This window comes from Taudactylus pleione, unplaced genomic scaffold (assembly GCF_031769625.1).
Source record: "Taudactylus pleione unplaced genomic scaffold, aTauple2 ptg000095l, whole genome shotgun sequence".
In the NCBI taxonomy this organism is placed as follows: domain Eukaryota; kingdom Metazoa; phylum Chordata; class Amphibia; order Anura; family Myobatrachidae; genus Taudactylus; species Taudactylus pleione.
In genome coordinates, this window is record NW_028284497.1 from 12,927,415 (window position 1) to 12,950,722 (window position 23,308).

A 23,308-nucleotide genomic window follows, 5' to 3' on the forward strand; every position below is an offset into this window, starting at 1 on the left:
TTAATGGGACATATGAAACCGTCCGTTCTTTTGTCTATGGTATATATATATATATATATATATATATATATAATCCTAACATCTCTATGTAAGCAGACAAAATAGAAAATTGAACCATTAAGTCATCTGTAGTGAGGGAAAGATACAGCATAAAACCCAGCATATGCAGTAGAACATTTAATAGTATCAAAGTTGAAACTGTAACACAATAGTAGTTCAAATGTAACACCACTAATAGAAAAGTCCTTGATGTCCAATGAGGAACAGTAACAGTAGCAATGATTGGTGGCTATACTAATACCCCTTTTACACCGGAGCTAAAACCCGGGTTTTTGAAGGGTTTACCCGGGCAGCTCCCTGGTGTAAAAGGGGAGAGAGTTGGATCGCTGGGTCGAGTGACCCGGCAATCCAACCCAGGTAACTAACAGGGTTTAACACGGGCGTAGCCCGTGAAACCCTGCTGTGAGAACAGCGCACTCCGGGTCACGATGACCTGGAGTGCGCAGCTAGCCGGCCGATTGGTCCGGCTTCAGTGGCGCTTGGAGATGACGTCATCTCCAAGCGACCACTTTCACTCCGCAAAAGCCGGGTCTATGCAGACCCGACTGCGGTGTGAGCGGCGCTGACTCGGGAATATCCCGAGTCGGCGCCGGCAAAATTCCGGGTCTTATCCGGATAGGAACTTTGTTCCAACTCCGGGTCAGACCCGGAATTTAGGTGGAAAAGGGGTATTAGAGTACTTATTCCTAACTGATTCAAAACTAGTAAGGGTGGGGGTATAAAGATGGTGACATATAAAATAAATACCTTTTAAAGCAAACCTGTGCAGAAAATATGTCTGCTATACCCTTTCAGATATAAGACTCGGGAAACACACAGCTCTATCAACCCGGCAATTTCCCGGGTCTCAGTCCGACCCTGGTACAAAACAGAGTTGTAGACCTCGGACTTTGACCCGGGTCATTTCTAGTCACATATAGCAACCTGGGTCGATGTGCACTCACGGCAAAAAACCCGGGTCTTTGCTGTTTGTGTGAAAGGGGTGTTAGTAAGTGAAAGCTGTGTAATAAAAGGTAGTGGTATAAGGATGAAGCATTGTACCTGGCGTCAGGTGGCCTATGAAGGGGAGTGTACATCATTAACTTGTAGTCTGCATCCCGTCGGTCGGAATACCAGGCTAGATACAGCTGCTAGAAGACCTGTGAGAAAGTAACTAGCAGAAACACCCAGATAATTGTCTGGTGTCAAGCACAACTGAAGGCAATTATGGTAAACGTACATGAGCTATTGTGGTTTGAGAGAATGTGTGAATGAAACAGGTACTGAATGACCTAGATACAGATTGTGAGATGTCCTGTGAGTTTCAGAAGTGGGCTGGAGGGAAGGCAAACATACCATGCCCCTCAGGTACACAGAGGAAGCTCGCACATATGGTGTATTACAACACAATAAATAGTTTGTCATTTTGGAAATCCACTAAAAGCCGAATTTTCAGTTTTGCGTGAAGTTATCTTTTAAGTACATGTCATACTGTAGATATTACAGTGTAGCTAGCACTACATGGAAATCAAATATTCTGTATCAAGTACATAACAACACAGCAATAAATCAGTTACACGTGATTCTGCTGTAAAAACTCTGCTTATTTTATTTTCCTATTTTTAAATAGATATTTTTTTCCTTTATCACTTTTTAGAATACAAAATAATATTAATAACAATATTGGAAGGAAAAAAACAACTCTTAAATCTTTTCACAACACACAGCCAAGTCTGCCTAGCAGCACACTAGCTTTGCCCCTAAGCACAGGGAGAGGAACCTGCAAAGTGGTGTATCTTATCTACACACAATCACACACATAAAAAATTCAATAATTTAATGTTTTGTTCAAATAAAACCAGAAATGTCTACAGCTCCCTTAGATGGGGAGAATGGTAGAGAAGGAGGAGAGACAGACCCTAAACAAGACAGGCTCAGCCAGTCCTGGATAACTGTATCATGCTCACTTATCACTATGCTTTAGGTAGAGGTCTCATTACTTATTTTGTGGGGTAAGAAATGAATAGCTGTTTAAAAGTGGTGAGTCTAAAATAAGTAATTAGTGGCACCGACACCCCAAGGAATAAATTAGATGAGAAGCACTACAGAAACCAATATCAGTCCTTTGTTGCTGGTTTCATGGCGTATTAAAGGGGACCTAATATATCAGCTGTGGGAAGGAACAAATATGTTGAAACCAGAACTACAGAAGCTGGATTAAAGGCCACATGGGCCTGGGGCTAAGAATGATCAAGGGCCTATTGAAAATAGCAGAGGGGCTGTGACCAGTGCTGTGTGGGTGTGGGCAGTGCCATGTGGGCGTGTACATGCTGTACACTATCATATCCAATGTCTTCTCAAATATTAAAAATAAACAAACTATAATTTTGTGAGGAAAACAGAAATACAATTTTAATACTTATGAATTGTGGCCAACTGGTCATCAGCATGTTATCACTGATGGGCCTTTTTTTGTGGAGGCCAGGGGATGTAGGATCCACCCCATTGTTAATTTGGCCCTACAGAACCATTGCAAATGTTCTCTTCTGAGATGTGATGGGATGAATAAACCTTTATAGGGGGATTATGTTGCATATTAAGGTTTTTTTAAGGATAATGTTATGTTCCATCAGGTGTGTCTCCTGCATAATGGTAACGCCTTTTGATTTTTGGCTCAGTCTTTTCATATGAGCATCACAGGAAGAGCTCAGCTCCAGGCCCAGTGTCTCCCCCTGCAGTTAGCACATCTGCCCCAGAACCCCCTCCTGTTGCATTCAGTAGTTTCTCATATCGGGCTCTCCAACCATCCCTCTCTCGGGTCACACGGGCCACCTCCTGCTGGAGCTGCTGAAGCTGGCGAGAGAGCTGACACTTCTCGGTCTCCAGGACATGACGCTGCTGCACCCGCTTGTACCGGCAGGACTGGGCATAGCCTCTATTCTTCAGTGTGCGTCTGCGCTGCTTCAGTCGCAATGCTTCCTCTTTACTGAAACCACGGAGCTGGCGATTTAATTCCCGCACAGACATTCCAACCAATTGTTCATCAGAGAATCTTTCAGACAAGGGGGAGAGCTGTAGGAGGAGAGCAGAGTGTTACACAAGGCAACTGCTGATATAAAGCAACAAGTAAGTGATAAATATCTGTGTACTTTAACATGATCTATGAAGCCTGGAAACTAACTTCTTTTTCAAAAAATAATAAATTGTACTGTCAAAAAATTACAACTATTATGTATTATATTAGTATATCATATTTTATAACACAAAACAACGATACATAACACATTTAGCACTCGCTAAAGGGGTAATGCCATCCTTCCTGTATTCAACAAACAGCGGTAATCTAAGATTACTGCTGTTTGTCACTGCATCACTCTATCGGGCCCCATTGCCAGCAATGGAGATCCGGCAGCAACCTTTCAGGCATCAATGAAGCCTTCCAGGCACTGCCGAGTCCCCGCCGAGTGAAACAGTCATGCACGTGCGCAGACTGACAATCACACATGCGCATGACACAGAAGCCGGTCGCTGGCAACGACAGGCTGCCAGCAGCTAAGCATAGGACGTCGATGACGAGGGAGACAACGTTGGACCTCACCAGTGGGGTAAGTAATGATGAATACCAGTGGCATATTCCTGTGTATCACTGTGATACTAAAAGAAATAGGCCACTGGTATTATGGTTCATTAATAAATGGGGCCCTCACTATATTTAATAAGCAATAGATTTTTAAAACTCACAATTTCTACCGATTTTGCTGAAGGCCCCCTTCCCCTAAAATATTTAAAAGGGCAATAATAGTAAATGTAAAATCAGGCTTGTTTTGCATTAACTATTACTGCACTTTTAAAGTTGCCACATTTCGAATTAGTAAATGTATACCCCTATATATCTTTGCTTTCTTAGCTGCTATTATTGATTTACAGTTTACAGTACCAAGTAGTCACCATAGTCTCATGACATAAGATGTTGTGAGCAGAGATGTATTTGAACATCATGCTTCTCAGCATACATGTTCTAAGCATAATCCCCACCCCATACTTGCCTACTCTCCTAGAAGTAGCAGGAGACTTCTGATTTTTCGAGTAGCACCCCGCACCCACATCGAGTGTAGTAGGTTTTACCACTGGCCCGCATGGCCGGCGGTTGAAATCACGACAGCGGCAGCCCGGCAAGGGTGAAGATCCGGATCGTCCCTAAGTTAAGTATCGCTAACCTAATTCTACCCCCTAACTCTCCCTTAGGGGTGCCTAACCCTAACCCCCCCTTCCCCGCTGCCTAAACCTAAGTCCCCCGGGAGTGGGCCTAACCATAACCTCCCCCCGGGGGTGCCTAACCCTAACCCCCCCTTCCCCTAGCCTAAACCTAACCCCCCCGGGGGGTGCCTAACCCTAAGTCCCCCCGGGAGCCCTAAACCTATCCCTCCCACCCACGGCTGTTCACGCCCGGCTTACCTTTGTTCGGTATGCCGGGCGTCTGTCTTCCGACATAGGTCTAATGACAGGTGTCGAGTTTTCAACGCTTGTCATTAGTACCACGCCGGGATTAGAGAGTCTGGAGGCTGGTGGTCGGCATTTAGACCGTCGGCTTCCAGACTACATCCCCCCACATCCCACCCCTAGTGTAAAGGGCAGAAAAGGGGATATATAAAAATGGGAATCAATGGTTTGTATGGAGGGAACGGGGCTAAAATGAAGTGAAAATGCATTACTTAGCCCATCTGCCTCTACATGGACCTGCAAATCACTGCATTTTGCAGTGACAGATGGGGCCTAATGATGTCAGAGCCTGCCCCCAAAATAGCAAGCTGCATCTCCTCTCTGGGCTTTTCCCAGAGAGATGAAAAAAAGTAGGTAAGAATCCCTCACCCACTTCCTCTGCCATGAGTGACCACTAAAGAGCTTCCTGACTGACTGGCTAGGAGGACTCAGTGCACCGGGGCCCGCTGTGGTGCAGGGGCCCATAGCCGCTGCACCCGCGCCAGTGTCCCCCAGGCCCTACAGTATTTAAGTGTAGTGCAGACCGCAGTGACAGCGGTCCGCTCTACACAGTAACAAACACGCCAGCGGCGGCAGTGTCTTTGTTATAGCAGTCAATGAGAATCAGGCAGACTCTCATTGGCTGCTGAGTCCACGGAGGGAGGCGGCTGGAGCTCACTCATGAGCTCCTCCTTCCAGCTCCCCCCGCAGTGGGTGATGGGAGAAACGGGAGGAATAATGAGTTGGCATACTTTATACTATAAGTTTAGGTATCTAACCTTAAGTGGTTTTATTTAATATTATTTCAATAAAGGTGTAGCTAATACTTACAAAGACAGTACTCAGGTTATAATGTAAGAAAAGCAGTGGCTATTAAGCATTGCAATATTCTCAAACAGTTTGCAACCTTAAAAGTCCTGTTTTGTGATAAATATGACAAGAAGGGGACTGTTTGGTATGTCCTGATTTTTAATATAGTAATAAGGGCGAGTATTTCATGAGAACTGTAGGCTACAAAAGAACTGCAACTGAAACATACTGTACAACCAGGGCCATATTAACATATGGGCACACTGGGCAGCTGCCCAGGGCCCCACTATTATAGGGCTTTCAGGCAGGGGTAGTCTCACTGCATGGGGCAGCCGACTAAGAGGCAGGCAAAGAAAGATGCTCCTTGGCCGTTCTGATTGTGAATTACACACAAGCAGAGAGGCCAGGCAGCATTCTCTACATGCCTACCAGCCAGCAGACACAGAGTCGGATTAAATTGCCGAGCACCAGGGACATGCAGTCAGGGGAGGCAGAGCCTCCTCTGTCATACTCCTGAGATTTGATATAAAATTGTTATATTAAAACAAAAAAGATATTTATAAAGTTATAAACATCTTCTTTGTTTATTGTAATCATTTTTATAGTTAACACTCACCAGCTTTGTAGAGCTCCCAGGGACTCCAGGGAGACGAGAGATAAGGCAGCAACAGCTCAGCCTTGCTTCTGTATAGTCAGACACTGCTAGCAGATCTGCGGGAGGGGCCACACCATGGGCAGTAAACTGCACAGAAAGAGAGCTAATAGAGGCATGCCTCTGAGTATCGGGGCCTGCCTTGAGCACTGATGGACACCTTGGATGTGTCATGTGACCAAGAAGCTCAGTCAGCAGCAGCAAGAGAAGACACAGTGATGCAGGTAGGAGAATCAATGGACACTGAAGCTTAGTGTAATGAGGGGAGAGTTAAATCAAGTAGGGGGTGAGACAGGCTCCCAGCACTCAGACCCATCTCCATGTGTGCCTCCCCAGCCATTGACCTCACCGCACGTCACTGCGGGTCACAGGGGAGTATGTCCCCCTGGGCCACACTCTCTCAGGGCCACTCCCTACTTTAATCACAGCTGCAGTGAAGAGCAGGAACTGCACTACGAGCTGAAGAAAAGAAGAGGATGGTGGCGTCTGTAATCCTCGCTCTATATACATTTTTATATGTTTAAACAATGATTTTGTTGAAAGTACCAATAGATAAAAAGGTGTAATTTTATTGTTTACATTTTTATTCACGTGAATGGGTAGGTAGGGGCTCAGTGCATTGCTTTGCCCAGAGCCTACACTGCTGCTTAGCGCCAATTGGGCTTAAAAGTATTTATTGTTAGACTGCCCCTGGTACCATTATTTTTTACATACATTTTTACAAGTAGATATTAATTATGTATATGGTTACCTTGTATATAAAGCATCCAATCAGTCAGCCTCAGTCAAAATTGGAAAATAGAATGATTGCAGTCTGAACACAAGCCAATACAGAATTACTTGTTTACTTACAGCAACCAGTCAGCAATTACATTTTATCTATCTAGTGAAAGTTAGACAATGAAAGCAAGTGTCTTTTGGTTGTTTCGGCTTAGTGCAGAGTTCACAAACTCTGCCATTACAGTCCAGGTTTTTCAGGATATCCATGTTTGAGTCCAGATGGTTAAATTAAATTGACTGAGGTACTAATTAAGTCACCTGTACTCAAGCATGGATATCCTTAAAACGTGGACTGTAATGGCGAAGTTTGGGATCATCTGGCTTAGTGTAAACTTTGCACCTTATATATATATATATATATATATATATATATATGCAAGTGAATGGCACCCAGGGATACAAGAGAAACACATTACCACAGTCTCCAGATAAACTGTCAACTTTTCAATGTGATTAACATTAGTTGGTCCCGCTGCAGGCGGCGTGTAGCAGTGATGAGGGGGGAGCACATTCAAGTGGTGAGTTACTTTGTATCTGTTGTCCTGACGAAAATGTTAATCACATTGAAACGTTGACAGTTTATCTGGAGACTGTGGTAATGTGTTTTTTTGTTTCCCTGAGTGCCGCTCACTTGCATCTATATGTATATCACACATCGGTATTCGGTGCCAACTCAGCAGCAGACAACGGGCTCATGTAAGTTAATTTATACAGCAGAGTGTTTTATATATATAAATCCTACATGTCCGGCACTCAATAAAAGTACTTGCAATTAGCCAGGGTATCCTGATCCAATGAAGTGAGATTGCACTCCAAACATACACTATGGCAAATAGGGACTGCACTCTAAGTCTTGTATCAAAGTAGAAAGAAAGTGTATTTAAATCATCCCAGGATGTAGGATTTGTCTCATTTGCCATGTATATTTTTCCTGACAAAGGTGCGGTCTGTAGCACGCAAACCTCAACTTGATTTTTGGATGATTTAAATACAATTTTCTACTTTGATACAAGACCTGGAGTGCCGTCCTATTTGCTATAGTATTTATACTGTGCAAAAGTTTTAGGCAGGTGTGGAAAAAATGCTGCAAAGTAAGATGCTTTAAAAAAATAGAAGTTTTAATAGTTTATTTTTATCAATTAACAAAATGTAAAGTGGATGGACAGAAGATAAATCTAAATCAATATTTGGTGTGACCACTCTTTGCCTTCAAAACAGCATCAATTCGTCTAGGTACACTTGTACACTGTTTTTGAAGGTACTCGACAGAGAGGTTGTTCCAATGATCTTCTGTGGATGTAGGCTTGCTCAAATCCTTCTGTGTCTTCCTGTAATCCCAGACAGACTCGATGATGTTGAGATCAGGGCTATGTGGGGGCCATATCATCACTGGCATCACAAAGGGGATGCGGGCCGTACCAGGGTGTCACCCGCCGAGGGGTGACACCAAAGTGTTGACTCCTCCACAGTGACAGGAGCTGGATGCTGCACTGTAGCATTATGTGCAGCACTCGGCTCCTGACACATTGAGAGAGTCAGCACTGCAAACAGAATGGTCCCCGGGGGCAGTCGGCCCGCGAGGCCGAAGCGCGCGCACTACAACCCTCCCCGCAGCGGGTGTCCAAGCAGGGAGGGACGCCACTGCATATCATCACTTCCAGGACTCCTTGTTCTTCTTTACGTTGAAGATAGTTCTTGACATTGGCTGCATGTTTGGGGTTGTTGTCCTGCTGCAGAATAAATTTGGAGCAACTCAGACGCCTCCCTGATGGTATTGCATGATGGATAAGTACCTACCTGCATTTCTCAGCATTGAGGACATCATTAATCCTGACCCAAATCCCCAACTCCATTTGCTGAAATGCAGCCCCAAACTTGCAAGGAACCTCCACCATGCTTCACTGTTGCCTGCATACACTCATTATTGTACCACTCTCCAGCCCTTCGGCAAACAAACTGTCTTCTGTAACAGCCAAATATTTAAAATTTTGACTCATTAGTCCAGAGCACCTGCTGCCATTTTTCTGCTCCCCAGTCCTATGTTTTCATGCATAGTTGAGTCGCTTGGCCTTGTTTCCACGTCAAAGATATGGCTTTTTGGTCACAATTCTTCCATGAAGACCACTTCAGGCCAGACTACTCCGAACAGTAGACCTAGATCTCACTGGTTTCTGCCAGTTCTGAGCTGATGGCACTGCTGAACATCTTCCAATTTCGAATGAAAAAAGCATGATGTGTCTTTCATCTGATTCACTTATACCCCTTTTACACTGGAGCTAAAACCCGGGTTTTTGAAGGGTTAACCCGGGCAGCTCCCTGGTGTAAAAGGGGAGAGGGTTGGATCGCCGGGTCGAGGTAACTAGCAACCCAGGTAACTAGCAGGGTTTAACACGGGCGCAGCCCGTGAAACCCTGCTGTGAGAACAGCGCACTCCGGATCACGATGACCTGGAGTGCGCTGCTAGCTGGCCGATTGGTCCGGCTTCAGTGGCGCTTGGAGATGACGTCATCTCCAAGCGACCACTTTCGCTCCGCAAAAGCCGGGTCTATGCAGACCCGACTGCGTTGTGAGCGGCGCTGACTCGGGAATATCCAGAGTCGGCGCCGGCAAAATTCCGGGTCTGATCCGGACAGGAACTTTGTTCCAACTCCGGGTCAGACCCGGAATTTAGGTGGAAAAGGGGTATAAGTTTCCTTGGCCGACCACTGCGTCTATGGTCCTGAACGTTGCCCGTTTCTTTGTGCTTCTTCAAAAGGGCTTGAACAGCTCATCTTGAAACCCAGTCTGCTTTAAAATTTTTGCCTGGGAGAGACCTTGCTGATGCAGTATAACTACCTTGTGTCTTGTTGCTGTGCTCTGTCTTGCCATGGTGTATGACCTGTGACATGAAACTGTCTACCGCAACCTCACCTTTGTAGCAGAGTTTGGCTGTTCCTCACCCAGTTTTAAGCATCCTACACAGCTGTTTCTGTTTCAAGTTAATGACTGTGTTTCAACCTACATATGAAAATGATAATCATTATCACCTGTTTGGTATGAATGGTTAATCATACACCTGACTATTATCCTACAAAATCCCTGACTTTGTGCAAGTGTACCTAGAAGAATTGATGCTGTGTCAAAGGAAAAGAGTGGTCACACCAAATATTGATTTGATTTAGATTTCTCTCCACTTTGCATTTTGCTAATTGATAGAAATAAACTATTAATACTTTTATTTTTTAAAGCACCTTACTTTGCTGCAATTTTTCCACACCTGCCTAAAACTTTTGCACAGTATTGTATGTATATATATATATATATATATATATATATATATTTTAGGGGTGAGCGGGTTCGGTTTTACTCGGTTTTACTCGATTCTGATTGCCACTTTACCGCAATTTCGGCTCGATTTCATTCGCTACCCAAAACACGTGTTCGGCGATAGCCAATAAAAAGATCCGAGTAAAACCGAACCCGCTCACCCCTAATATATATATCACAATATATATATATATATATATATATATATTGTGATAGGATCACTGGTAAAGTGGTCTGTGACAGGGACATTTATCCCAGATTCCTGTCTTATGTGTTTTAAATCCCCAGGAGAAAGTCTGCAGTGTAGCAGGCTTGAGTCTCGGCTTTTTGAAAAGCCGGTTTGGGACCTGGGGGTTGTGGGTGAGAGGAGAGGGAGGGTTCCACCCACGGCCACTCCAGGTTTTGGTTCTCTTAGCCTGGTAACAGGCTTGTTAGGGTTTCCACCTGAGAGTGGCCAATATAAGCCTAGTGTGTTTAGGGCTGATTGTCTCACCTGGGAGAGCAGACAGGGAGTTTGCTCAGAGACACTTGAAAACCTAACTGTGAGTGTTGTGCTGTGCCTTTGTTGCTGGTGAGGGCATTAGGCCCTGCCAGGTTCTGGTAGTGAGGGAGCTACCTGTGAAGTTAGTGCCCCGACAGGGCTAGGATTTATGTTTATGTTTTCTTTATATTTCTGACATTGTACAATAAAGACTGGCGCCGACCAGCTTGTACTTGCATCCAGACTGGTGTGCTGCTTCCCTGCTGCTGTGTGTGTGTGTAAGGAAGGAGTCCTCTACCCAGGAGAGGGACCCCCTAACCTAACTGTTTCACAATATGGTGGAGAATGCGGGCAACCACACACACTGAAGTTGCAGCAAGAGGAAAACTTTCCATTTAAAAATTAAAGGGACAGACACCCAATTTGTGAGTGTGGAAATAACACTGTGTCCTTGGAGTCCCATAGAGGAGGCGTCAGCCAATGCTCAGAGAGGCAAGGTTCAGCTTCCAACCTACACCCCAGGACAAAATGGAGGACATTATTAAGGCCTTGCTTCAAGCTACAGCAGCTCAGCAGGAGACAAACAAACTTCAGCAGGAATCTACCAGAGCTCAGCAGGAATTTACCAGAGCTCAGCAGGAGACTAACAGACTTCAACAGGTCGCCATTGAGGAAACCCGCCAGGCCTTAGCGGAAAACAGCCAGGCCATAAGAGAGGTGGTACAGCACCTGGTCGCCCGGCCCAGAGATGTTAATACTGGTCCTCCCACCATCACTCACTCCGTACAAGCCAGTCACTTCCTCCAAAAGATGACTTCGGGCGATGATGTGGAGGCCTATCTCGCCGCATTTGAAAGAACGGCCAAAAGGGAGAGTTGGCCCCAGGAGCAGTGGGCAAGTCTGGTGGCACCTTTTTTGTCTGGGGAGCCACAAAAAGCATATTTCGACTTATGCCTGGCTGATGCCAAGGACTATAAAAAACTAAAACAGGAGATCCTAACTCGCTTGGGAGTCACCACCTTTGTTCGTGCCCAACGGGTCCACCGCTGGGAGTTCCATATGGACAAGCCTCCACGTTCACAGATGCATGACCTTGTCCATCTGTCCTCAAAATGGCTACAGCCCGAGATGCTGACGGGACCACAGATCGTGGAAAGGGTCGTGATGGACCAGGACCTGCGATCATTACCCGCAACTCTGCGCAAGTGGGTGAGCCATGCAGACCCTAAGACCGTGGACCAGTTGGTCGAGCTAGTGGAGAGGTACGTGGCGGCTGAGGAGCTGAGGAGTATGCCCCACCAAGCCCCGATGGCGCCCCGGCAAACTCCCACCGACACTGGTAAGACTGTTCCAGGGGAGAAGGGTGCTGGGCGGTGGGATGTACCTAAGACTGAGGGTGTAGAACCTGGAGACAGGCCTGCCAGGCCAGGAAGGTTCTTGCCCCGTAAACGACTAGACATTAATATGATTCAGTGTTTCCGGTGTGGTGACTTCGGCCATATTTTCGCTAATTGTTCACTTACAACTGAACCTATGCAATGTGATACTGCTCATGTCTACCGCAGGGGGTCTTTCTTTGCACAGACAGCCTGTACAGCTGACCGGCAGGCTGAGACTGATAAGCACATGTGTGTACTCACTGTAGATGGCAACCGAGTAGAGGCACTGTTAGACTCTGGTAGGTTGGTGACACTTATAAAAGCTGAGCTGGTGAACCCCTTGAGGCATACAGGGAAAACTGTTGGTGTGACCTGCATACATGGGGATACTCGATATTATGTTACTGCCGAGGTGAACATCGAGACACCATGTGGTTCGGCTATAGTTTCTGTGGGTTTGGTGCATGGTCTGATGTGCGATGCAATATTGGGGAGAGACTTTGCTCACTTCTGGAAGATGTGGGAAAGCCGTTTTGTTCCAGAAGTGAACAACCCCGATCCATTTGAGAAGGTTGTCGATGTAGTGGAGGAGGGAGTTTCTCCTGAGTCAGAGGTACTCCCTTTTTCTACTATGATTGGCGAACTAGAGAATGCGGAGCGTGACGGTGGCCCGCCAACTGATGTGCCTCCCATTGAGGTGGGACGTGTTGTTGGGCCAGTTGATCATCTGCCTGATTTAGAGGTCAGAAGAGAGGTCTTTGCCATGGAGCAGTTGAATGACCCTACTTTGGTAAAAGCCAGGAAGAATGTAAAAGTAGTTGATGGTAAACCCGTAGACCCTGATAGTCCTTTGTCCTATCCCCACATGGTAATGTGTCAGGATTTGTTATATCAGGTGACTAAGAAGGGGGAAGATATTGTGGAACAACTAATAGTTCCCAAAGCCTACAGAAGAACAGTGTTGGATCTGGCCCATGGGGGTGCAGGCCATCTAGGGGTAGAGAAAACCACTGAGCGAATAGTGCAGAGGTTTTTCTGGCCCGGGCTCCATAAAGAGGTATCTAACGTTTGCGCATCCTGCCCTGAGTGTCAGTATTATGCTCCCAGACCACATTTTAAGGGTCCACTAGTTCCATTGCCTATTATAGAGGTGCCGATAGTGAGAGAGCACCTGGAACAGGCACAGCAGAGGGTATATAACCGCAATGCTCGGTTACGCAGCTTTGCTCCTGGGGACAGAGTGTTAGTATTGGTTCCCACGGGAAAAATAAACTTTTGGCTAAATGGCAAGGGCCCTTTGAAATCTTAGAAAGAGTGGGACAGGTCAATTACAAAGTGTACCAGCTGGGGAAAAGAAAGCCGGAACAGATATACCATATAAATCTGTTAAAGCCCTGGAAAGATAGAACAGTACTGTCGAAAGAAATAAAAAATATGCTAGAGATAGGGGTTATTGAAGAATCACATAGTGAATGGTCAAGTCCCATTGTGTTGATTCCAAAGCCCGACGGGAGTGTGCATTTCTGCAATGACTTCTGAAAGTTGAACAGTGGTTCAAAATTCGATGCCTATCCGATGCCACAGTGGAGAAGGAGGCGTTGGCCATAAAGTGGGCGTTAGAGGCTCTCAGGTACTACTTGGTTAGAGAAAGTTCAAATTGATCACTGATCATGCCCCTTTGAAGTGGATGTCCGAAAATAAGGACAGTAATGCGAGAATTACGAGATGGTTCTTGGCGTTACAAACTTTTACATTTTCAGTGGAACACAGGCAGGGGGCCTGTTGTCTAAAGCAGACGCGTTGTCACGCGTTCATTGTTTGGGGGCTTCAGTTGTTCCGCCCCATAGGTCGAAACAAAGGGGGGGGGATATGTGATAGGATCACTGGTAAAGTGGTCTGTGACAGGGACATTTATCCCAGATTCCTGTCTTATGTGTTTTAAATCCCCAGGAGAAAGTCTGCAGTGTAGCAGGCTTGAGTCTCGGCTTTTTGAAAAGCCGGTTTGGGACCTGGGGGTTGTGGGTGAGAGGAGAGGGAGGGCTCCACCCACGGCCACTCCAGGTTTTGGTTCTCTTAGCCTGGTAACAGGCTTGTTAGGGTTTCCACCTGAGAGTGGCCAATATAAGCCTAGTGTGTTGAGAGCTGATTGTCTCACCTGGGAGAGCAGACAGGGAGTTTGCTCAGAGACACTTGAAAACCTAACTGTGAGTGTTGTGCTGTGCCTTTGTTGCTGGTGAGGGCATTAGGCCCGACAGGGCTAGGATTTATATTTATGTTTTCTTTATATTTCTGACATTGTACAATAAAGACTGGCGCCGACCAGCTTGTACTTGCATCCAGACTGGTGTGCTGCTTCCCTGCTGCTGTGTGTGTGTGTAAGGAAGAGGGACCCCCTAACCTAACTGTGTCACAATATACTGTATATATCACGTATTAGTAAGTCCGTGCTTACACATTGTTATCTAACAGCTAATCTGTTTTTATTGGTATTACTTATCAAACCATACTTGTCCAAATAAAAAGGAAAATGTGTCTTTTTAAGAATCCAAGTATACAAAACATTTATAGTTTTCAAAATAAGCACTTTAGAAAAAGAAGTATTTAAATAAAAAAAACTATATACAGCCAAAAGCTGTTTATGTTAAACTTGAAAGTTTTTCTATTTATTAGGACTCATTAACTTCATCTCTGCCTTTCCTCATTTCAGTCTCTTATTATTATCAGATTAAGTGATCAGTGGCATGTCCGGCTTTATGGATATAACTGTACTGACAAATCCTGTCACACACACAGTGTCACACACGTATGTTCTTGCATGCTACATAATCACAGTACTGTAAACAGTAACAACTTGTCCATACAACCTCTAACAATACAGGGCCACTTCATGAGCTATAGGAACAGCAAATAATGAACTTGTCTTGCTGACATCAAAGTCTTGGGCTAAACATCCTAGCTTTGTGTCAGTGACAATATAAAGATGCACAACAAGACTTTTAGATCTTGAGCACAATTTATCCTCTTAGCTTTGTTTTTCATTTTTATTACTACTTTACCTGGTGCTGCTGTACATTTATATCTTCAGGACTAAGCAAGTAACCAGCAACATGAGTGTTGTGAGGGTGCTGCCCCCCAGTCCTGTAACCCCCCTCCATCCCTTGCAGAGAAGGTGCTCCACCACCCATCAACACTTCCACAGCATCTTCTGGGGTTAGTGGTAGTCCTTCCCCACCCATCTGCTGCTGTAGTGCTGCCATCCAATAGAGCTCTTCTAGACTGGGGCGAGGTGGTCCTGCTGATTCAGGGGTGTCACTGAATGTTGGTGATGGTGGTACACTGCTGCATGGTGTAGAGCCCAGAGATGGAGGAGGGGCCAGACGGGTAGATCTTGGTTCGGGGGGCTCTCTCTTAACCTCAAACTTCATCAGGTCAAAGTCATTGAGATATTCAAGAGCCAAGGGGGTGCTGGGAAGGTCTGAGAGTGCCATCTGTGGATGAAAAGGGAATGAAATTGTAGTGAAAATGTAATAATCAGGAAAATATGTTTTGTATTATTGTTAGAAATAATAAGAAAGTATCAGTGTTAACAGTGTTATACTGAGAATCTGGAAACTGGACACTCAGAATTTAACAAAGCATTACACTTCATATAAGTGGTAAGGGGGAGAGAGGTAACACCTAGCGCATATAACACCCTAGTTAATCAGACAATAGACTAAGGAATTATACCGATCAAAATTCAATCAATTTACATATGTGTTGCAGCACTACAGAGGGTGTCTCCTGCGATGTAGTCAATAAATATCATATAAAATGTATAGATAGATCTATATAAATAAATACATACAAAGATAGATGTATATAATAAATAATATTTTATTTACGGGATTATAGCGATTTAATAAAGGTTAGAATAATAGAATAATACACTAGTGTATACAAAAATACTTAACATTATAAATATTAATCTAATGCCAAGGGTTGAGACACTATAAATGCCTATATATTAATAATTACTGTATAAAAAGGACAGCAAACCGTATGCAATAGTATCCACAATATTGTTTATGCTAATACCGGTATACAACGGAAAGACAGAGCAAGTAAAATGCTATTAAGCGTATTGCTCAAGGCAAGCACACTATCTATGTTTGTTTGTTATGTTTTATGTCTTTCCGTTGTATACCGGAACTAGGGTGTTATATGCGCTAGGTGTTATCTCTCCCCCCCTTACCACTTGTATGTTTACAAACAGTGAGGATTTGTAGTGCCCTCACTTACGCCGAGCTGCAATAACCCTAATCAGATGATAGTGGATTAGCGCATCCCTTCCCTCCTTCATATACCATATTACACTTCATATGTCTCCCACTCACAATAGAGGCTATTTTGTGGGCTGCCTAATATTCATGAGAATGCAACTACTCAAAACTTTACTAAAATGTATATATGTATAGCAGAAATATATTAGGCCTCATAAATTATTGTCATACGGTGCCTCAGGGACATCACTGGCTGCTAAGAAATGCATACGGTTCATATTACAAAATGAGTGTATATAGATGATAGGTTCTTCCTATACAACATCAATGGATGATATATATATATATATATATATATATATATATATATATAGGAACCCTTTAGAATTCCTTTTAACAAATCAGCCTCAAAGTGCTGAGCTTATCAGTTTGTTGCAATGCAATATGAGCCATGAAAAACTGTTAAATAATAGTTTAAAGTTCTAAGTAATTTCAAGCAGGCAAAGCCTAGACAAAGACTATATAACTATAATGCTAATAATCCACATGGACATAGCACCAGGGCAGAAAGTCTTCCAGATACAGATGTGTCCTGCTACATCTTTGCTCATGCCACTATACTATACAGGCTTTTAAGTCGCGGCATGAGAATAGCGTGGCATGGCACGGTAAGGCGCAGTGAGACTTGACAATATCCACGGCATGCAATACATATCTTCACCGCTGGGTGGCCAGTGCTCCACTTATTAAAAGTTCAGTTGTGACTAATACAGCAGTGGATGGATATGGCACTACAGAATACCATAGAACAGGAAGCCCTGACAGGTGGGCCAATCACATACTGTACAGTACAGAAGAGTGTCTTTAATACAGTATACTGTACTGTAGTAATTTTGCACGGCAGTCTATTTTCAGCAGTGATGTGCCGGCACTCAAACAGTGATGGCATGCCTTAGAAATTAGAAGTGGGGTTTTAGCAGCGCTGTATAAAATCATCACTGAACCACAAATCTCAGCCCAGAAAGAGGTGTCTTTGGATTACAAACCTACTGTGAGTTTTATGTCGCACACTTGTGGAAATGTCGGCACTGCTGTGCAGCTTGGAGTTTGTACAACATGTCGCTAGTCGATACACATCAGTAAGTACCGGTCACTGCGGCACTGTAGAAAGTGGTGTGTAGTGCTCACACAGTGATGACATGCCTTAGAAATGAGTAGTGGGGCTTGAGCAGCGGTGTATGAAACCATGCTTAAACTTCAAGTCTTAGCCCAGAAAGAGGTATCTTTGCATTACAAACTGACTGTGCGTTTTATGCCAGCCCCCTGTGACCAGCTTTGTGGTTTATATAGGGGAGGGGTGGGTCACTGGGGGGAAGGGTGGTGCAGGGGGGGGTAGCAGTAGCTGGCAGTGCATGCACAGACACCATGGTATTTTTGTGAAAAATACCATGAGAAGTGTGTGGAGAGGATTCGCATGGACAGAGCTTTATCACAAGCTCTGTCCCTGCATGTAGATGTTAGTACATCCAAGTAATATTTCAAAAAGATACTTCCTCAATTCGCAATTTAGTCGAAAATATCAAAATACAATCACATTCTAAATGTGGATTGTAGTAAATAGGGGCCTAAAGGAGGTCAAATAAAATGGCAGTTTATTCTCTAAAGTCACATAACTAGGTGAGCACAGCTTTGGTGTGATCCTGGCCAGAGACTGCAGCATAGCACCAGGTGCAACTTTGTTTTTAGGTAATAAATCAATACAAAAGTTTATATAGCATTGGACACATTTGCATCCTGAACCTGAGATCCATGGAACTCATGTCAAGATGTGTATATCTGTATATCAGTAGCAAATGGGCCAGGTTTAGGAGTATTAACTGTGTATACTTAGTATACACAATAGTATAGAGAAAGCATAGATACAGTATATACTGTAGAGTGATTTTTTTCTGATGGAGCTGAACAGTATGGGCACTTTTTACATTTTTAATTGTTAGTATAAATAGTTCCAGAAACAGTAAGAAATCTATGAAATAATTAGAAATTAATAAAATAAGTGTCTGAAGGCTAGTGTATGGAAGATACCAGCGGCGGCTCCTTCCCTCTTTGATGAGGGGGGGCTGCCGCCGCTAAAAACGGCAGGGTCACTCACCACCAGCTCCTGCCTCCTCCAGGCTGGGTCCCAATCGATCTGTCAGGAGCTGGGGCAGGCACATGCGCACTATTGACGGGGAGCCACGCATGCTCATGTCACCATCGGCTTCCAAAGGGCTGCAGCCCCAAGGAGCCAGTTAGGGCTGGCGGAAAGGCAGAGTAGCGGCTTCCTCCTGGAAGCCGCTCTCTGCTAATAGCAGCCCGGACTGGCAGTCCCAGGGAGAGGAGACACCTCCTCCTGGGGCTGCCTGTTGTATATTTGACTGGCAGGTGGCACTTCCAATAGGAAGCCACTGTCAGTTACAATGTAGCCAGTGCAGTCACGGACTGCACGGACTACACTGAGGTGGTGGAGTTTGCTGGGGGAGCTGCGAGGGCAAAATCCACCACTGGAAGATACTATAAATCTTGTATTAACTTGTAACTTGATGAGTATTGATACTTTTTTTCAGAGAGAAAAAAAGGACTTGATATAATGTTAGACATGTAGATTGGCTTTTGCATTACCCTAACTGTACACAATATAATAATGAGATAAAGTGTCATATATGCAAGAGAGAATATCTCAGATAATTTGGGGGGGCGGCGTTTGGAGGCGGAGTGGCTGGCCAGCGTTACTGAAAATGGCATGTCGCCCCCATTTTCCATGAGGGGCGAGGCCAGGGTCTGCCACAGTGGATGCATATTTCCTTGCCTCACAGGCTTCCAGGAACTGGCCAAGTTTAGTATGTCTCAGCTTAAGCTGCCTGGCCAAAGGCGCAACCATCGAGATTGATGGTTGTGATGGTGATCCGAGGCAGCGTCTCTGGATGCTGCACTCAGGGCGCAGATGCAGCAAGGAGATGTCTACTTCCTACAGACACCTCCTGCTGAATTTGCATTTGAGTTGCACAGTACTGCACATCACATGTGGTTGCAGCAGGCGTTTTTTGTTCGGTTTTTAAAAGTGCGCTTTTACAACACGAAAATATACTTGCACCCATTCTAACGTACCCCCAATTCACGTGGAACAGTAATTTCCTGGGGAAAAAAAATTAGTTTTTCAAATACGCAAATTACCGCCAACAGATGCAATTTAAGTACCCTAAATACCTTTATTAAGGGAAATAATATACTTCTAAATTAATTTCCGACGTACGTCAGCCATTTTTTGGGGTACAAACACAATTTCCTGCATTTCCTGACTTTTTCGACTATTTTCGCCTGTTTTTTTTATCGCATCTACCCGTTTTCGCATTATTTTTGGCGAAAACGGGAGGTGCATGCAATAATTAGCTGATTTCGCCGGCGAAATCATTTGATTTTATCACCGCTTATATTATCACCGCTAATTGAATTTGGCCCATAGCATATAATTAATTACAAACATCTGTTGTTTTCCCCTTTAAAGATCAAATGGGAATATCGATAAAGTAATGTAAAGTGACTAGAAGGACACAACTTCATATAATATAGCAGACACACTAATGAATTAAGTACTATCAGTGGGAGTGTCCAAAATGTAATTGGACAAATGGAAGTGGCTACTGCCACTGATTGTCATCACCATCATTGTATCGTGTTGCACCAGCTGTCCAGCACCCGCAAGAAATAGATAATATGTATATAAATGTATACATATTTTGGTGTACATGAGAAATATGAAATTGCTAATTTTGTACACAAAACAGATGTACGTCTTACACTACATGAGCGCTATGATGAACAACATCTGAATGATTTTATGAGGACATATTACTGATTTGTCTCACAATTAAATGTAGGGCACCAAAGTGCACACTGTACCCCAGCACACCAAGATAGTTTTAATTGTATTGTATAGGTATTAGGCCTAGGGGGGATATGTACTAAGCCTTGACGAGAGATAAAGTGGAGAGATATAAAGTACCAACCAATCAGCTCCTAACTGTCATATTTCAAACCCTAGGGGAGATGTATCAAACCTTGGAGAGAGAAAGTGGAGAGATAAATTATCGACCAATCAGCTCCTAACTGTCAAGTTAGTGTGTGTTTGAAAAATGACCATTAAGAGCTGATTGGTTAGAACTTTATCTCTCTCCAAGGCTTAGTACATCTACCCCCTAGGTATTTAAGGAACAATTCCATTATAGAAACATCTGTGTACAGTGGCAGCATTCTCCCCAGGGTCTGAGGTTATCCACCGATCACACAGGATATATATCTGAAGACCTCACTTGTCCCATAACGTGCAGTTAATTCTGTCTCTGAGCTCCGTCTTATCCCGGATTTAGTACTCCGAGTTGAATGATACTGTCTGACAGTTCCCATACTTATCCCATACTGTACCAAAGGATATAGTACAACCCACTTTGCGTAGAGAAGAGGTTGGTTAATAAGGGGATAAAAAATAAAGAAGAAAAAATACATATTGATATATCTATAAAAAAAATGAAATGGTGAAAAGTACATAGTAAAGATAGGGAAGTTGATACTTTGTATGTCAACCGTAGACTGTGTATTGTTGATAGGAACAGACTGGCAATAAGCCATTAACTTCTCTGTAGGTATCTGATGGGAGGAAGACTGCACACCTCAGTCCAAGTGTTTAGATATAGTTTGATGGTAGAGAATCTGTGACAGACAGGAGGGGGCAGGGTAAAGAAGAGCCTCAGATCAGGGGCAAAAGTCCACACTGTTGCTGGGAAGTATTTTTCAGACTGCAAATTTTAATGGACTAGCAGAAAAACATATCTACTAAGCAAAACGTTCCGTTGAATATTATGAAATTTTTATCTATTTTTATGATAAATCGAAAGTAAACACTTTTCATATTGTACGTCTTTTGGCCTAGCTTTAGTAGGAAGAATCATTCCCATAAAATGAAAGCCTAAAAGAAAAGAGAAAATAACATTTTACATATAGTACACCCTAATCTCTGTAGGAGCCCAGAATATTGCTGTAAAGTCTTAGGGCAGCTGTACTCATGTCGTCTCACTTCAGCTGCCAGCAAAGCAGTACTAATGTTTTCATACAGCTTTCAGGGACACTTTTCTTTTCCACAGATGAATCTTAGTGCACTATGCAAGATGCAGACTATAAGCGCATATAAGTATACAAAACCCTTATTGAGCCATGTTCACTAAACATAGTTATATAATGTAATTTTCAAATTTAATATACTCGCTTGTTATAAACATTAACTTATAAACACCAGAAATAGATCATAAAAATTGTATAGTCTATATAAAATTATTGAAATTATATGGGCCTTTGGTCGATGAATAATAGGGACATGTAGCAACTATGCTCTGTGTTGAAAATAGTGAAGCAGTCCCTCTGTATGAGCTCCAATAACACGCAAATTGAAAAAAGCTAAGCTCAGATTGCAGAGGGCCCTAAAAGTCCCCCACAAAACTATACTAAACACAAATACCAGATGGAAAACAGGGTCTGACTGGAAATGGACAAATACTCTCTCTTCGTGCATTAAAAGCAGCCCTGTCACTGCAGTTAAGCCCGTACACACTGGACGATTTTTTGAACGATATGAATGGTAACATCTTTGATCGATATATCGTTCAATTCGTCCAGTGTGTATGCACTATGCGATGAATGATGCGCGCTCCCGTGGGTTGTTAACGATATCCCGAGTCGTCTGTACATGCAGTTCAATCTGGGGATATCGTTAGCAATGCCATGCTGCCGAATGCAGCATGGCCCGGCTCCCCCCCGCCGTCGTTGCCCGCATCGGCACGTGTGTATGCACTTACTGATGCCGGCACCCCCACGGGGCCCGCCGCGTCCGACATCCCTCAGTACACACATCGCCCAGTGTGTATGGGGCTTTACCTTCATTACAGTATGTCTCCTGCAGTTTACTTTACTCTATTACCATTGGGAGTTCTGTACATGCACCATGCTATATCTTATACTTATTGCTCACATGTAGCAAAACTATAAATCACACATTAAATATAAGCTATATGACACATTCATATTTCTGTTCCAACTTAGATCCCTTTTGAAAGTGCATATAGATAATATTCAGGTTATACTATGCATTGAACTATATATACATGTATTGAATTATGCATATTTATTTTCTGTCTATCTATAGCAATGAGTTTATCATTCTCCACAAGACAGATATGAAGGAATGCAAATAAAAGATGCATAGCATATATAGCACCAGCAGTATTTCATAGGCAAATTAATAGAATACTACAGCAAGATAAATCAGTTTTTCACGTGTTGCCTTGCAATCCTTATTTATATGGGAATTAGTCAAACCCCTGATGAATACGGTAGAATAGGGGAGGGGGAAGACTTTATGGCTGGGTTTTATTATTGCAACTTGCGAAAAATAATCTAATCATCAATTTAAAGGTTGAGATTGCTGTCAATTACAAAGCAGATTTCATTATACTCCACAGTTATCAGTGGATACCTTTATCTCAAGCATTAAAACAATCTGTGTAAAGTAGTATCTGACAGTAAGCAAGTGTGAGGCAAAGACAGACTGCACCTGTGCCACACAAAAGGGTGACAGTAAGTGAAGTACAGAAAGTGACAAAGTCCAGAAGACAGACAGGTGTCTAACTTACTCTGAGTGTAACACTGTGGTCAGCTCTTCCTGTCCTCACCCTTCTCACAGATCCCCATGCAAGTCCCGGGCAAAGCCTGCTCTGCCCCTGTGTGTCAATCTCCCTGCCCTTGTGCCTCCCAACTGACTGTCTGCTGCTTGTGCCCTAGGTGCAGGGGTTAAATAGCGGGCCTGTGAGCTCACACTTATCTCATTATGGGCTCTCCAATAGCGGCTGCAGAGGGATAGATGGGGAGGGAGAGGGCAGAGGGCACTGGAGAGGGAGGGGGTGCTGGAAAATTATTCACAGAGTGTTGGATCTGTCAGAGCCAGGGCTCAATCTCTCCAATAAGGTAGCTACAGAAGGGTGGAGGGGCAGAAAGTACAGTGCAAGAGGGAAGTGAAAAATCTGGTGCTGTCATT

At 43.8% G+C, this 23,308-nt stretch overlaps 1 protein-coding gene across 1 annotated transcript; it reads right to left on the reverse strand.

Annotated features, from left to right (window-relative positions):
* Positions 1-1,642: 1,642 nt before the first annotated feature.
* On the reverse strand, positions 1,643-23,018 carry NRL (neural retina leucine zipper). Its single transcript, XM_088470231.1, has 3 exons — positions 22,908-23,018; positions 14,983-15,414; positions 1,643-3,111 (listed from the first exon to the last, which is right to left on the reverse strand). Exons 2-3 carry the CDS (start codon positions 15,412-15,414, stop codon positions 2,734-2,736), a joined length of 810 nt encoding a protein of 269 aa, XP_088326357.1. The 5' UTR covers positions 22,908-23,018; the 3' UTR covers positions 1,643-2,733.
* Between the last annotated feature and the right edge of the window lie 290 nt (positions 23,019-23,308).

Coding starts and splice junctions, on each gene's coding strand:
- NRL (XM_088470231.1), bottom strand. CDS start 15,414: ATGGCACTCTCAGACCTTCCCAGCACCCCCTTGGCTCTTGAATATCTC. Junction 3,112..14,982: donor TAAATGTACAGCAGCACCAG/GTAAAGTAGTAA, acceptor CTCCTCCTACAG/CTCTCCCCCTTGTCTGAAAG.